This window comes from Canis lupus, chromosome 25 (genome assembly GCF_011100685.1).
Source record: "Canis lupus familiaris isolate Mischka breed German Shepherd chromosome 25, alternate assembly UU_Cfam_GSD_1.0, whole genome shotgun sequence".
NCBI lineage: Eukaryota > Metazoa > Chordata > Mammalia > Carnivora > Canidae > Canis > Canis lupus.
The window spans coordinates 40789159-40803944 of record NC_049246.1 but is presented as its reverse complement, the minus strand read 5'-3'; the positions used below and the strand labels follow the sequence as shown (position 1 = coordinate 40803944).

General features: G+C 37.6%; 1 protein-coding gene across 2 annotated transcripts in view; it reads right to left on the bottom strand.

Moving 5' to 3' along the window:
• Positions 1-11873: 11873 nt before the first annotated feature.
• The window catches only part of DAW1 (dynein assembly factor with WD repeats 1), a 45680-nt gene continuing 42767 nt past the window's right edge, over positions 11874-14786 (bottom strand). For both annotated transcript variants that reach the window (XM_038574056.1, XM_038574057.1), the window contains 2 exons: positions 14377-14539; positions 11874-12092 (listed from right to left, as the gene is read on the bottom strand). In XM_038574056.1, the coding sequence (XP_038429984.1) occupies positions 12058-12092; positions 14377-14539 (198 nt within the window). In that variant the 3' untranslated portion in view covers positions 11874-12057. The remainder of the gene's footprint in view (positions 12093-14376; positions 14540-14786) is intronic.

The window sequence follows — 14786 nt, the reverse complement described above, 5'->3', positions numbered from 1 at the left end:
CCCAGTGTGATGGTATTAGGAGGTGGCACCTTTGGGAGGTAACTAGGTCATGAAGGTGGAACCCTCATGAATGGGAGTATATGCCCTTATGAAAAAGACCCCAGAGAGCTCCCCATCCCATCACCACATGAGGACATGGCAAGAAAATGGCCATCTATGAACGAAGAAGTAGGCTCTGCCAGACACTGCATGTGTTGGTGCCTTGATCTTGGCTTTTCCAGCCTCTAAAGCTGTGAGAAATAAATTTCTGATGTTTATAACTCCTACCCCCCCACCCCAGTCTATGATATTCTTTCATGGTAGCCAAGTGGTGTAAGTAAAATCACAGACAGAGGAAAGTCTGGCCCATATTTGAGACCTGATGAGTGGACTAGTTATCTGCTGTATTAGTCAGCTCAGGCTACCAAAACAGAACACCACAAACTAGGTGGCTTAAGACACAGAAATGCATTTCTCAAAGCTCTAGAGGCTAGAATTCCAAGGTCAAGCTGTTGAGATGTTTAGTTTGTCGCTGGGCTTCTCTTCTTGGCTTGGCTATCTGCTCGCTATCTCTTCACATGGTCTTTACTCTGTGCATGTGCATTCCTGTTGTCTCTTTGTGGGTACAAATTTATCCTTTGGACACTAGTCAAATTGGATTTGGAACCATCTCAAAGGCCTTAACATAATCACCTCTTAAAGATTAGGCTAGAAATGTAGATTAGGACCAGCTCACAGACTCCTTAGAACATGAGAATGGGAGACTTGAATGAACTATATGAATGCCTGACATGACGTTACCTCATTAGACTGTTCAAAATTGAAGGTGAGACCTGCTAACATGATTCATTACTAATAAATCATCTATATAGGTTATAATGTATGTATATTTCACAGCAACTAACTTCCCTCAAGAGAGGCTTGTTTTCAGATATATATATTTATATTCTTCTATTTCTATCCTCCTGTTCAAACCAAATCTGAAAGACCCTATAGATATTTATAAAATTGTCTGAAACAAAATGTTTACATTTAGCCAATGCTTAAAAAGTTTTTTTGTGATTAATACTTGCAAGCATAAACTCAAATGCATAAGAAAGCAGCTGAGGCTATTCTAAATATAGGCCACCTGCTTTTCCCAAGGGAGTCAGTGAAATCTGAGTGGCTTAGAGAAGCACATTCTGGAAGGGAGGGCTCCGGCCTTCAGAAAGGCAGAGAGGCTGCCCTTGCTCTCAACCACAAGGGCAGTTCATGCAAGATTGTCTTTCCTATCACCCCCATCAGCACTGATTCCAACTTTGCAATGGCTCGTTCTCAATGGAGCAATGCAAGGTCAAGGACACTTACTGACTGCCAGCCATACCACAGCCTTTGGGCTGATTTTTCTTCATGTGTAGTACCTCACTTCAATCTATGGCTATATTTCCATTTTATGGATAAGGAAACAAACCCAGGAAGGTTAAATGACTTATCCAGAATAGTAGAATGATGAGGTGAACACTGTCTCATCCCAAAGTGCACACTCTTTGCCACACACCATGTTAAGTGGAGGTTGTCTTCCATGATCATGTAGGTCATGGTATCATCACCAGTTTTTGGAATCCTGCCTTCTGTCCTTTGCCCTCTGTAGGAGGAGGTCAGCAGGCTGCAGTAACGGGTTTCAGGCCACCATCAAGGACCTTTCTGAGAACAAACATGGATATAAAATCCCTCACCTTGCACATATACAGCAATATATTAGGGTGAACAATATGAAATTACTTTCTGGAGAACAAAATTTGTCAAAATTGGCAATTTCATAGGACTCGACCAAATTGATTATTCATGGTAATAGCTCAAGAGTTAATAACTCTAACAGCTACTCTACTTTCCATTGGAGATTTTCTAGCTTAGAAAATAATTGTACATGCTCTTTTGCCTGAGGCACACCTAGAAAACAAGTCTTTTCCTGTCTGGGGAAAAACACCCAGCGTCATCGTCCACTACAGGAATATACACTCCTCATCCAGGAAAACAGGGAGAAACCACATCTAAATTGAACAGAAATTCAGGCATTCCTCCTCGAATTGCTATTTCTGTAATTAAAGAAGAGAATTTGTCCAAGAAATACTTGCAATCAACAAAATGTTTCAGAAGTTGAAAAATACTAACCTAGGCACCACATCACAAAAGATTCCAAGGGTGTTATTGCACATTTATCGTAAGTCCAAACTCAAAATGTTACTGGGAACATACTGGAAATGACAACAGGAAGCATGTCTGTGGTCACTCATATTGAAGGGGCACTGGCTTCTTTGACAGTATAAATGATTAAAATCCAAATTTGGGGGCTTTTGTTAATCCCTCTAATATGTATAAGTCAGTAAAATTGTAATGGGCACCTCAGAACATCCGGGGGACTGTTTTCACCTTTAAGATAATTTTGAGAAGTATTTGATAAATTCCTTCTAATTTTCCTAATAAGAACATCTCAAGTACTGAGAGGAGGGTTTCAAGAATTTTGCAACGCCACTGAATTAATGGCATTTGCACCTTGCTTCAGCAGTGATTTCCATAACTATGCAGGCTGGACAAGGCTTTACATAGAAGTACACAGTTTTGAAATAGGGGAAAAATACAGAAAAACTGGGCTGATTCATGGACACAGCATGTTTATTAAGCTGAATTTGTTCTGTTCCCTATTAATTTCCTAGGATAAGGGGAATTGGAAGGGTTTTGTCTGTTGCAGGGATGCCTCAAACCATAATAAATTATTAAGAAAATTTACCTTAAGGGTGAAAATTCTTGTTCAATTCTTAAATACTTTATTTTTTAAAGATTTTATTTATTTAAGAGAGAGAGGAGAGAGAGAACAAGCAGGGAGGGGGCAGAGGGAGAGGGAGAAGCAGACTCCTCACTGAGCAGGGAGCCCGATGTGGGGCTCCATCCCAGGACCCTGGGATCATGATCTGAGCCTAAGGAAGACACATTACTCACTGAATCACCCAGATGCCCTCAATTCTTAAATCCTTTAAGTCTAAATCATTGAGGCAGCAACTACAAATAATATTAGCTACCCCTTAATTGAATGTCTATGATATGTCAACCTCATTATGTATCAGTTAACTTACTTAATCCTCACAAACTCCTCCCATAGTATTATTAGTCCTATTTTATAGATGAGAAAATGGAGCCAAGGGGTGTTTGAATTTTCAAAGTCCCACATCCAAGAAGTGGTTGAACAGGAGATTAAAACAGGCATTCTGATTCCCGAACCCATGTTTCTAATTTCCAAAATATTTTCCTTCGTGAGAAACTGTCTGTCGTGGCAACCACCTCACCAAATAAGGGATATTATGACAGTTTGATGTTAACAAAACCCTATTGCCTCCCATTTATTCCAGGAAATAGCCACCACAGGAAAAAAAAAAAAAAAAAAAAAAACAGAAAACAAACCTCTTCCCACAACACTGAGCAATCCTTCTTTTGAAATGTCCTCAAGCTTTTTGTGCCCTTGCAGCCAACCAAGAACAGATATCTGAGGACCAATTAGAAAGTCGCCTCATTTCCAAAGCACACATCTTTATAGAACACTTGTCACAGACTCAGTATTTCATCTTTTTAACTCTATGAAACTGACTTTCCTTTGCAACTTTAAACTCCTACTGGAATGGAAGTGATAGATGGCTTTCCTCGCCACAAATTCATGAATAAGAAGCCTTGGTTAATTTAGTCTTAGACCTACTTTTATCTCTGATAACCCCACATAAATGAGTTTGACACTTTTGATTTATGGTTATTTTAAAGTAACTCAAATTCAAAGTATTCACAATTCCTAAACTCTCAACCTAATGAAATCATGATAAACTTTATTAGAACATAAAAAGAATCCATGTTATACTCTGATCAGGTATTACCATTTAAAAAGACACAACTGAATGTTGGATTCCTTGCTAGATTGTGTTGTTTTAAAATAATTAAGACTGGTTTCCCACAGAGGGATCTATAGAGAAAAAAAGAACTATTTCTCATTCACCTTACTGGTCTGAGTCCTCATAGATAGAAAAATGTCTCTATGCTGCATCAAGAGTAATGAAATCTGTCATTTGCCCCAGATATGCCAAGATGGTCCTAAGTTTAAACCATAGCAAAATCTGAGCATTGTTATATATCCCCACATAACCCGGATCTTTAAAGGACATAGAATTAAAAAGTTTACTCTTTATAATCTTCATTTGAAGCAACAATTCATCTGCCAAAAGATAAACACTGCCACCTGCTGAGGTAAGATAATAAAGGCATGCAAGCTTATGCACTTTTAAAACAGCAACATTTTCTACTTTTCATTACTGAGACAATTACTTCATTAAGATCTCACAGTCTTGGAGCACCTGGGTGGCTCAGCGGGTTGAGTTTCTAACGTGGTTTTGGCTCAGGTTGTGATCTCAGAGTCTTGGGATGGAGCCCACATTGGGGCCCCCACTAGGCTTGGAAGTCTGCTTGAGACTCTTTCCCTCTCCCTCTCCTTCCCCCACTGTGTACGTTCTTCCACTCTTTCTCTTTCTGTCTCAAATAAGTAAATCAAATCTTAAACAGAAATATTTACCATCCCAAGAAAATAGTAGCAAAGCCAACTTTGTCCAAAGAGATGCATCCATTTCCCAAAAGGTAGAATGAATAGCAACCCTAGTCTTCATTGTACTTAAGCTTCCAGACAACTTTTCTGGGATTTCCAGCTCTTGCATTCCCATAAACTCATTTTTAACCTCCAGGTAATGCAAACTGAAATTCTGAACTCAAGAAGAAATTGAGTAAAGAGAAACTGATGGTTTTGCCTTTATGTGCAGAATTCAAGGAGCCTGTGAAATATACACACACAAATACGCAGACCCTTTATCAGTTCTTCTCAATGTATTAAGCCAGTATCCATTCTTGAAATTTCTTATAAAAACTGGGGTCCTTCAGGGAAGGGGAAGAAAGTGGAGGAAGGTAAGGAAAAGAGGTAAAAGACTCAAAGTGATACCAACTCCCTGGTGGAGTCTTCCAGAGATCATAATTAATTGTCCTCAGAGGCCTATAAAATTCCTCTAGGTTCACCCTAGGAAAGCAGGGTACTCCTAAAAGTAGCATTCCCAAGGATAGACTACTCTCATATCACCACCCCAAAGTCAGAAAGTATCAAACCATAAATTGTTATGAGAAAACATTATAAAGGCTTCTGAGTCTTGTAATTTGAAAAGCATCAAATACCAACTGGATCCCCCCTTTCTGAGCCAGATTTTGTTATAATAAGAAAGTATTTTTCCTGTCATGACTTCATCCTTCGGGTTTCATATTTTTATTTCAAATTGTACTCCTTTAAAATATACTCTTAGCTCTAAAAAAAAAAAAAATAAATTTACAAACTTCCATAGCCTCCTTTCCTACCAAAAAAAGCTAATCAAGTTGTTTGTAATTAGCATGGTGTCTTAGAGACAATAAGCAATTGTTAAAAGGTATAGTCCAACTCTGAATTTTTCTAAAGAATTAATACAAATATCTTTATGGTTCATATCTTTTTCCTCATGAGGTCAACGTTTGATTCCCTTTAAATAATATATCTCTAAATACAAGGAGCCAAGTATATTATGCTGGGAAAACCAAGAAAACTGACGACTTACCAGTTGCAAAAGATTGTGAAAACAGATTGAGCATTTGATAAGTTTTTATTGAGGTAAAATACACATAACTCAAAATTAGCCATTTTAATGTGAACAATCCATTACCATTTAGTAGATTTACAGTGTTGTACAGTCACCACCTCTAATTCCAAAACATGTTTATCACCCCAAAATAAAACTCTGCATCCATTGAGTGACTACTCCCCATTTCTCTTTACTCACCCAATCTCTGGCAACTAGCAATATACATTGTCTCTATGGATTTACCTATTCTGGGTATTTAATATAAATGGGACTACCCAATATACGACTTTCATGTCTGGATTCTTTTACATAAGCATAATGTTTTAAATTGTAGGTGTACCTACATGATAGCATATATCAGTACTTTATTCATTTTTTATGGCTGAATAATGCTCCATTGTAAAGATATATCACAGCTTGCTTATCCAAACGCCCCACTGGTAGACATTTGAGTTATTGAATAGTAAATAGTGCTACCATGAACATGAGGGTACATAAGCTTAAGTACCATTTTCATTTTGGGGAGGACATTTACTTAGAGGTGCAATTGCTGGGTCATATGGTAATTTTATATTTAACTTTTTGAGGAATATCAACATCGATTTTTAAATTAAAAAAAATCATAAAAGATGGAGCTTGCCAATAGCAGAGGTGAATGAATTTATGACCAACCATAATCTGACCTAGTTGGGATCTGGAATTTCACCAGAATGAGTACAGCTGTGGAGAGGACAATTTGCTGTGGTAAAATCTCTACTCCCTTTAACCAACAGGTGGACCTGTCCCATATTTAAGAATGATAAACTCATTCTAATATGAGGGAGAGGAAAGAAATAAATGTGAATCATAATCTTCCACTGGGTTATTGTATAAGTAAGTCAAAAATTACTACCTAGGATACAAACTGCATTTAAAAATTAAATTCTTTGTAATAAATGACCATTAAAGAAATATCCAGAGTCAGAAATGCAGTTAAATGAATCAGAAAAAAACCCCATGTAGTATGATCCATTAATCATCTTCATTTAATAAAACATTGATTTCATTAAACAAAATTAACCCAATTTACTTAACATAAGGAGTATGTTTTACTTTGGCTTTTGTGGTTTATTTTGTTCTGAGTTTCCTAAACCCTTCAGTATTTTTCAAATATTTTGTTATATCATTACGTTGTTACTAGATAAGATAATTTTATGTTGAGATTAGATAATTTTACTAAGCAATTAAACAAATACATGTTTTAAGAGAAGAGCAGCCCTATTTTACATGCTTGTGACCTCACCTTTGTTTTCATTGTCTTGGCACAATTTCAACAACCTGCATTTGTAAAACGGGTTCCACAATAAGAATGAGTGGGGACCTGGTCTTACTCTGGCTGTTGTTGTCCAGTGCAGAAACTTCCAAATGAAAACGAACAACTTGCTCTTACAGGTTCACACAGTCCAACCTATTACTAAGCAGACCTCCTAGGTCATTACTGCATCTACTTTTCTACTTTCCAGGTGTGAATACTCAGAATCTGAGCACTTGCACTTTTCTAATTCCAAAAGCTTTTATTTTTAATTTTCAATTAGTATCTGTAATGTTTGGAATAGACATTTGTACTCTGTTGCAATATAATTGCTAGAAGTGGGAATTTAGGATTACCAGGCCACAAGGAATTGGGATCCCGTCACTAAATAATTGCATGCATAATAAAGGTTCAGATTCAAACTTTTATTAATTGGAAGAAAAGCACCACCCTTCATGTTTATTTGATAAAAGTTATTCAGGGGATTCAAAGGAAATCTAGACAATTAAAAAAAATCCATGCTAGTACATAAAACACACAGTAGCCGTGTTGAAAAACTCAGGCAGCACATCATTATTTAAGGCCTCTTTAGGCTAGATGAAGAACACAGCCTTTCTACGTTTGAATTCATGTCTGGCTACCCACTGGCTGAATGATCCTGGGGAAGCCACTCTCCCTGTCCTGGATTATATGTTACCGACTCTAAATTCAGGCTCTATTAATTCCTTCATCATTCCTCTTTATTAGATGATCAGAGTTAGGCAAAAGTCCTGGAAACCATAAAATATGCAACTATTTGGAAAGGTTTTGTTCTTGGTTTTGTTTTTTTCCTATTTACTTTAGAAATCAATCATCTGATAGAGCAAAAGGAAGCCAGGATAATTAAGCAGAAGATTGTCTCGATATCTAGTACAGAGGTAGTGAGATTATAGATTACAGATTAAAATGGCAATAAGACTGGATAGCTAGGGTTTGTTTTTTAATTTAGGAAAATGTTTATGATTTGGTGGACACAGAGAGAAAATAAAGAGTGAAAAATGAGATCATTGCTATCAGTGGTAGGGATACAACTGCTAAGATGTTAGGGTAAATGGAAATAGAAAGGGAAGTGAGAAGTTCTCTTCTGGATTTGATGAGATTAGAGAGATGACAAGATCTTAAACCAAGAAAACATGTTAGCCATCTTGCAACTTGGAAGGACACACTCAGGACAAGCCAACAAGGATGACACAGAGGAAAGCCTCCAAGCTCTGCATCCTTGGGTCATCTTGCCCCTAAATAACCAACTTTGTGACTGACTTTTTTAACTGTTTATTTTGCTTCTTCAGCCAAAACCATCCTACTCAAGATAAGAGTAAAGTTGAACTGAACAAAAAATACAATAATCTTGGTAAGATAAAGAGATTATAGATATTTTGAGTCAGTTTACAATTGTGTTTGAGAAGGGATTTGTCTTTAAATATCGTAATTCCTTTTTCTTTTTGCTACAAATTTTCCCCTTTGGAGAAACAACAAGGTAAGCTGTTTGATGAATAACAGCAGCAGTGGAAAGACAGAATGTAATCTGCTTGTGATTTAATAGATTATTGATGTGTTTTTAAATGGCAATGTAAAAGTTGCATGTCTAAAAAGCACTGTTTCATTCAAAAAGCATTTATTTTGTCTCTAAATTAGGCATTATGCTAAATCATGAGCCCCTGCAGTTTTACATACGAGTTGTTAAAAAAGATATTTCATTTTTATGAGGATGATTCACTTTCCTAAAACCCTATCCTAAATCTGAATCTATGAAGATGGATTAGACCATAATCATTTATATTGATGATAGTTTCACATCTCAGCAACTCTGTTAGAGACAAAAATCTTTTTTAAAAGGACAATGCTCCTAGGGCTCTTACATATTAATTGATAAAAATTTGAGTTAGAAAAAAAAATTTGAGTTAGATTTCTCCCCAGGATACCTATAATACATTAAAGTGAGTTATATTTCAACTATCACTTCTGAGTAAATAATGCTATATTCCTTCCTGAGAAATATGTTCATATATCAAATACAGTTTTTTAAGATGACCATTAAGTTAATGATTATAATAATAATGGAAAATATTTTTCATGCTTGTAATGTGCCAGATAGTCCCAATCCTCAAAACAAGAATTATTAATATCACCACCTCTAGCTGAAGAAAAGAAGGCAGCATGCTGGGATCACTTGCCCAACAATTAAGAGCTGGAATCAGAATATATATTCAGGCTCTCTGACTCCAGACCCCACAAGCACTTTACTTACACCCTACAATACTCCAGATGAAAATAAAGTGAGGGTATTATCACTTATTTTATGATCTTAAGTATTCAAACATTTAAAAATGTAACATTATTTTTAAAATGTAGCTTAAAAAACATTACTGGAAGAAGTATAAACTTCTAGTTATAAAATAAGTCATAAGATGAAAAGTAGAGCATAAGGAGTATAGTAAATAATATTGTAATAATGTATGGTGACAGACAGATGGTGATGACACTTCTCATGATGAGCATTGAGTAATGTATAGAATTGTTGAATCACTATGTTGTTCATCTGAAACTAATATAACATTGTGTGTCAACTATACTTCAATAATAAAAAAAAAGTGCTACTGGATGGTTAAGTGTCTGACTCTTGATTTCCACTCAGGTCATGATCTCAGGGTAGTGAGATCGAGTCCCACCTCGGGCTCCACGCTGGGAGTGGAGGCTGGTTAAGATTCCTTCTCCCTCTCCCCCTGCCCTTCCCCCCAGCTCTTGCACATGTACTCTTTCTCTGCCTCTTTGTCTATCTGTCTCTCAAAAAAATGCTACTGGAAACTTTAATATGTATTCTATAAAGAAAGATTTCCTCAACACATAAAAATTAGAGGAAAATAGGAAAAAAAATTAGAGGAACCTTTTCTGACTGAGGGGCTTCCTACAGCTAAATAAGTCAGTGAAGTAGGGAATGATCTCCATGACCGAACACTGGCTCTCTCTTTTGAACGATACAACAAAATAGTCTTGCCTCCCTCCCTTAAGCCATCAAACAATCAGAGAGAAGAGACAATGTCAGCTTCTTCTTCTTGGTTTCATAAGAAGTAGCTCAATTTTGTCCCAGGTTTCTCTAATCCAAGCTCTCCTTGGCTTCACCATCTCTGAATATTCCCCTTCCAAAATCTGCACTGAAAGTTTTCTTTTGTTTTCCTTTTATTTTTCGTCTTGGGTGTTAGGTATCCACAGATGATCTGAGGGGTAATTCTCAGTCCCAACCTTCCTCCTGATTCATCTGATGCTCTTCCCCCATCATTGTTTATTAAGTATGGAGGGTAATGGAGCCAGAATCACTAACATGTGATGTTGTTGATAGATTATTTCACTTCAGTGTGACTTACCTTCCTCCTTTTCAGATCAGGACTGCTGCTGCTCAGAAACAGGTGGTGGGAGGGTTGCTTGTACGGATGATCCAAGTGGAGTGACCACAGTTGTTATTATTACAAAAATGATTCCAGAAGATTCTCATCCATTCTCCTGCTCTAGGTTCAGGTATCACTGGTTTTATTTTGTGCTTTATCTTTTAACAATAATTTTAATATGCATTACAGCACTTTAACATAGTAAAGCCTTTTTAAAATAGTTTTTAGTATTTCAGTAGCAATTGAGTTGGTGTTTGATGATTTTCCCTGGTACCTCAATTGTTTTCCATCCAGATTTTTTTAGTCCATTAGTCTGAGGGTCTATTTTGTTTTCTCTTCTGGAGAAAAATCTGCCCATATATTTTACACCCACTATGAATCCAGAATATATTTGCTAATAAGTGAGATCCATTTTGCTTTCCCTATATGCTACCCTCATTTTACTCAGTGTAGGCTGTCAACTTTTTTTCTGGGGGAAGGAGGTATAGATATACTTTCAAATATGAGGGAAGGAAGATTAGGCTTCCAATTTTGCCTTTCTCATTCTTGGCTGCACAAAGCAAAATCACTAAAGAAGTAATACAACTTTTGGTCAAATTCCAAATTTGTGCAGCCACTATGTAGTATGGAGTTTCCTCAAAAAATTGAAAATAGAACTACCATATGATTCAGCAGTTCCACTTCTGGGTATTTCCCAAAGAAAATGAAAACACTAACTGGAAAAGATGTATGTGCCCCCATATTCATTGCAACATTATTTCCAATAGTCAAGATATGGAAACAACCTAAGTGTCCATCGACGGATGAATGGATCAGAACAATGAGGTGTATAAATAGAATGGAATATTGCTCAGCTATATAAAAGAAGGAAATCTTATCATCTGCAACAACCTGGATGGGCCTTGAGGACATTATGCTAAGTCAGACAGAGAAATAACAAATACTGTATGTTCTCACTCATATGTGGAACCTAAAAAGTAAAAACAGAAAAAAACAAACAAACAAACAAAAAAAAAAACCTCTCTGAACTCCCAGATCAGTGGTTGCCAGAGGCAGAGTGTTGGGGGATGGGCCACATGGGTGAAGTCTGTCAAAAGGTACAAACTTCCAATTAAAAAATAAACAAGCCTTGAGGATGTCATGTACAACATGGTGACTATGGTTCATGATACTGTATTATATATTTGAAAGTTGCTAAGAGACTAGATTGTAAAAACTCTCAAGAAAAGAGAAACATACATCATAAATTAGAGGTACAATTCACTAAAACTACTTCCAAAAACTTTAGTCAACAGAAATTATCATAGCCTTCAAAGTGGAATCTAGAAGATTATGCTAAAATAAGTCAGACAGAGAAATACAAATACTGTATGTTCTTAGACTTAACACTGTTGTCACTCTGGTTTCCTTTATCCCTATCACGATGCTACTAAAAATAAAAACAAAATTGAAAGGACCAGTGACACTTGCGTAACATTATGCTCTTTCCTGTCATTTCCAACAAATAATATCAAGAAATGATAAAACTTTATCAGTTTTAATGGTCATATCTGTGAAGCTAAGGACAGTGTAGAAATAGTTGATTTGTGGAAAAAGAGAAAACATGAAATATCAAAATGGTTCGCTCTCTGGCTCTCTGTAAAACTCCAGGTCTTGACCTCCGTTGCTGGCAAATCTGCTCATCAACTGCCTTTTTCTTTGGTCAGCGCCATATCCTACATGTATTATCCTTGCTCCCTAATAAAACAAATTTCACAAAGTCAGTTTTTCTTTATTTCAATCATTAACTCTCCCTTTTTACTTACAAGTTGACATTTTTTCTGGATCATTGACAATCGATGATCAATATACTCAATGTGCTCAGCTGTGGAGACTGAGCCACTCTGGCATTTTGGGGGTGAGAATTTTTTTTTTTTTAATGATTCCTGTGAGTCATCAGTTGTGCAAGTGAATGTTTTACTCACAGGAGTGAGACTCATGGCATCTCAGAATTTGAGCCCTGAGAATGCAGCCGCTCCAGCCTATTCCCTCTGTCCTCCCCTCAAACAACGCGGTCAAGTGGAAAGACCGTGAATTCGAACATTTCCAGATCTGGGTGATTAACTTCTGAGGAGACAGCATATTCTGCTTCAGAACATTTCAAAATGTCAACAGATTTTTCTCATTGTTGGTAAAATGTTAAATGTGCATTCTCCCATCATCCCCACTGCTATGATAGACACTCTTCCAAAGCAGCTCTGATAGAGTGTTGCCCAAGGGCGCCATTCACATTCATTCTGCTTTTGGAAATGACCACTCCGGTATGGAGCAGTGCTGGGCACTGCTGGTTCTCTGACCTTCAGGAGTCAGACACATAACATCAATATAATAAGTATGTTGATTACATGGATAGGGAGAGCCTGTGAAAACTATCCATTCCACCAAAAGTCATCTTATCCTCTAAAAAGTGTAATGACCATGCTGGCCGAGTTCCTTCCATTTTGTGATTCCAGCCCCAACTTCAGGCAGTCCACTAAAAATCATGCAATGATTTTAGTCTTGATGGACTCCTGGGTCCTTCAAGAAAAGGGGGGTAGATCCGTTTGGACAACATGATTGCTCTGCTGATGGCAAGACAGAAGAAGTGTCACCCCCTTGTAGTAAGCTCCACCATCCAGTGGCCAGTATTTAGCACTTCGGGGCTTTGGGAGACACGAAATCAGTAGTGTCATAAAGAGCTCAGCCAGCACCAAAACAAGGCACAGACAATGTTCCTTCCCTAAAGTCTCTAGGATCTCCTGTGGCTCAGGGAAGAGGTACCATGCAACTGGTCTAATATGAGCCATGAAGACTAGAAAAGGCTGGTGTTCTGACAAAGCAACCCTAGCTTCCTTTTCCCTACTTGGCCATAGCCTCCTGCATGAGCTTCTTGTGCTCCTATCACCACCTCTCACCTCTTTTTTTTCCTCGTCATGGGAAAGGATTTGACATTGTGCTCACAATAAAATATATGGGTTATTGTGGTATTACCTTGAGAGTACTTACATTTTAGAGACACTACCAAATCATAAACTCCAGAAAATAATCCATAATTTGAGAAATTATCCACAATTAAATAGAAAGATGAGGTTCTTAGGGCAAAAAGAGATTATTCTCAGCACCCTGAAGTTTAGATGACTAGGAAGCTCCTCAATCAGCCAATATAGAAAGCCAACCTGGCACATGTGACATTTAACTTGTTAGACCAGTTAAGCAATTTGGAAATTGCTCAACACCACAATAATCACTGGGAGTTAGGCAGATTTGGTCCTGTGTGCCCCCTTAGGATGCCCCTAGCCCACGTCACTATAACACCCACTCCCTGCCAGGTCCCCCTCTGGAGGCACCGTACTAATATCACACCATATTCTCATCACTTTCCACAATCAGAGTTAACCTTTTCTCATTCCAGTCCTTACAAAACATTTCTAATAAATTAATTCACAGTAGATTGTTCATGGTTGAAAAATGCTCAATGGATGTTCTCTTCTCCCCAAATATTAATGTGTTAGCAGGGGGCATCCAAGGAGAAAACAACATAGCTCAAAGAATAAATCTCTCAGAGCTGTAAGTCCAAGTGTACAGAACTTGGGGCCTAACCTCTTTGAGTTACTAACACTGAAAACAACTGAATATTAACCATTCCTCAGACAATGCCTGGGGAAATGCGGTAAACCAGTAAGGCAGGCTACTGAATTCTTACTTTGTCAAGAGCAACTAAAATTCAAAATTCACCAGGCCTTACAGTCAAAGCTTACACGTGCAGCTCCACATGCAACTAAAATTAAACAGTGGGTGTAACAAGCACGGGCATGAGCCAGGGACCCCAGGAGAGAGGGAAGGGAGGGCAGTAAAATCCTTCTGATACTCAGCTTAGAAACCCTAAGAGCCAATTTTTTTGTTTTTTTGTTTTTTTTTTTTTTTGGTCTAATAGCCAATTTTTTTTTTGTCTAATAACCCATTTAAAAAGAAAACCAAGTCTATGTGTTTCTCTCTCCCATACCTGTAATGATTATGTCGCCTTTATAGTTGAAAGCACATGAAAAGATCTCATCCGTGTGCCCCTCAAGAACCTGGAGGCACTGACCAGTCTGAGCATCCCAGATTCTAGCTGTTTCGTCAGCACTGCCAGTCAGAAGACGATTCCCTTGGGGGTTGAAAGAAATCTACAAGAGGGAAAGGAAAAATGACAGGTTTGTGTAATTTGATTCCTGATATATTTTTAATCTGCAAAAAAGGGGACATTACTAAGCACTTGTCATCTTCCCAGCTTGGCATTTATTCTTACATAGAACAGTTCCTCCCTGAGGGGGGAAAGAAGTACAGGAACCAATACAGGAAAATTAAAGTCTAGCCAGAAAATTCTAATTGGCCGCTGTCCCCCTCACCCCACAGTTCTAAGGATAGAGACCA